The following is a 1,699-nucleotide window of genomic DNA, read 5'->3' as shown; positions in this document are numbered from 1 at the left end:
CCATGTCCTTGTTATGGCCAAGGAGGCTGAAGCACCAGTGGTGGAGCAGGGGAGGGGATGGGCACAGCAGGATGTGGGGTCGGAGCATGCCAGAATAGACACAATGAGCCCATCATCCTGCTCCCCAGAAGCCATTCACTCCCTGACACTGGCCATGCACTTGTCCTGGTGGTGACGGGGCAATGGCAGAGGACTGCCCTGAGCTGTGGGGACATTGTCTGGGCTCCACGACACATGGGGGCTCCTGCACTTTGGCCTCCTCAGGACCTGAGTGTGTACTGCCACAGGTGTCCCTATATTGACCTGTAGCAACATCCCATGGTGTCCTCATGCCATCCTGCAGCAATTCCCCATGCCGTGGTGTTCCCAGGCAGGTCAACATAACCTGCCATCAATGCCCCATGTCGCACATGTCCCATCACTGGTCTGCAGCCATTCCCATGCAGATGGGAACAGGGCGCACCCAGCAGGATGTCCCCGCTCTTCGGGAAGCCCCTGACTGTGGCCGTGCAGGTGATGGCTGTGACTGTCCCCACAGGTGCTGATGGCAACCGTGACGATGCAGTTGGCTGGGCTGATGCTGGCTGTGCTGGGCTGGCTCGGCTCCATCCTCACTTGCGCACTGCCCATGTGGAAGGTGACAGCCTTCATAGGCTCTAACATCGTGGTGGCCCAGGTCTTCTGGGAAGGGCTGTGGATGAATTGCGTGTACGAAAGCACGGGGCAGTTGCAGTGCAAGGGCTATGACTCCCTCCTGGAGCTCACCTCCGACCTGCAAGCAGCTCGTGCGTTGGTGGTCACCTCCATCTTTGTGGCCTTCTTTGCCTTCCTCACTGCCATCTCAGGAGCAGACTGCACCCGCTGTGTGGATGACAAGAGCACCAAGACCAAGATCTCTGTGGTGGCGGGTGCCACCTTTGTCCTGGCCAGCATCCTGCTCCTCATCCCTGTCTCCTGGTCTGCTAACAGCATCGTCAGCAACTTCTATAACCCCATGGTACCCGAGGCCCTCAAGAGAGAGTTGGGAGCTGCCCTCTACATTGGCTGGGCCTCCAGTGCCCTGCAGCTCTTTGGTGGGGGCATCCTGTGCTGCTCAGGACCCCCGTCCCAGCAGGACCCCTACCAGAAGAAGTACAGAGCGGTGAAAACCTGCAGCCCGATGGGCTACGCCATGAAAGACTATGTGTGAGCTGCCATGCCCGGGTGCCTGCCCAAGGGAGAGCACCACTATCCCCATCTTGCCTGCACAACCCAGCCCGTGCCCATGTGCTGCCTTCTCCTGCCTATCCCCATGCTGCTGCACCCCCAGCATGGTCCCTCTCACGGATCCCCTTCCCCAGCTTGCAGGGGCTGTGCTCCCCATGGGCAATAAACATCTTGGTGCCACTGATGCTGCCTGGGCTGGTTCTGAAGCGGCGCAATGCAGGGAGGACGTGACAACAATGAGGCTGGGTGCTCTGTGAGTGCTCCCAGCAGGGAAACTGAGGCAGGGAGAGGGTGCTGAGAGCCAAGAGGGGTATGGAGGGACACCAGGCTCCCAGAGCTCCATCCTTTGGGCCCCCAGGGACTAGGAGGGGACCCCAGAAAAAGGCCAACCCCCCTCTCCCTGGCTCCTGGCTGCCCTCCTCGTAGGGTCCACAGCCCCATTGCTCCAGGAACAATGTGCAGCGGGCAGGCAAGGGGTTTATTCAACAGCCAA

The 1,699-nt window shown here is 60.1% G+C and overlaps 1 protein-coding gene across 1 annotated transcript; it reads left to right on the top strand.

Annotated features, from left to right (window-relative positions):
* The first annotated feature begins 544 nt into the window (after positions 1 to 544).
* LOC104408678 (claudin-4-like) lies at positions 545 to 1,189 on the top strand. The gene has a single exon (XM_010018344.1). It carries the CDS (start codon positions 545 to 547, stop codon positions 1,187 to 1,189), a length of 645 nt encoding a protein of 214 aa, XP_010016646.1.
* Positions 1,190 to 1,699: the final 510 nt, after the last annotated feature.

Source organism: Nestor notabilis, unplaced genomic scaffold, assembly GCF_000696875.1.
Source record: "Nestor notabilis isolate BGI_N333 unplaced genomic scaffold, ASM69687v1 scaffold27367, whole genome shotgun sequence".
In the NCBI taxonomy this organism is placed as follows: Eukaryota; Metazoa; Chordata; class Aves; order Psittaciformes; family Psittacidae; genus Nestor; species Nestor notabilis.
The sequence above is the reverse complement of the archived record's forward strand: the minus strand, read 5'-3'. Positions and strand labels throughout refer to the sequence as shown.

Coding starts and splice junctions, on each gene's coding strand:
- LOC104408678 (XM_010018344.1), top strand. CDS start 545: ATGGCAACCGTGACGATGCAGTTGGCTGGGCTGATGCTGGCTGTGCTG.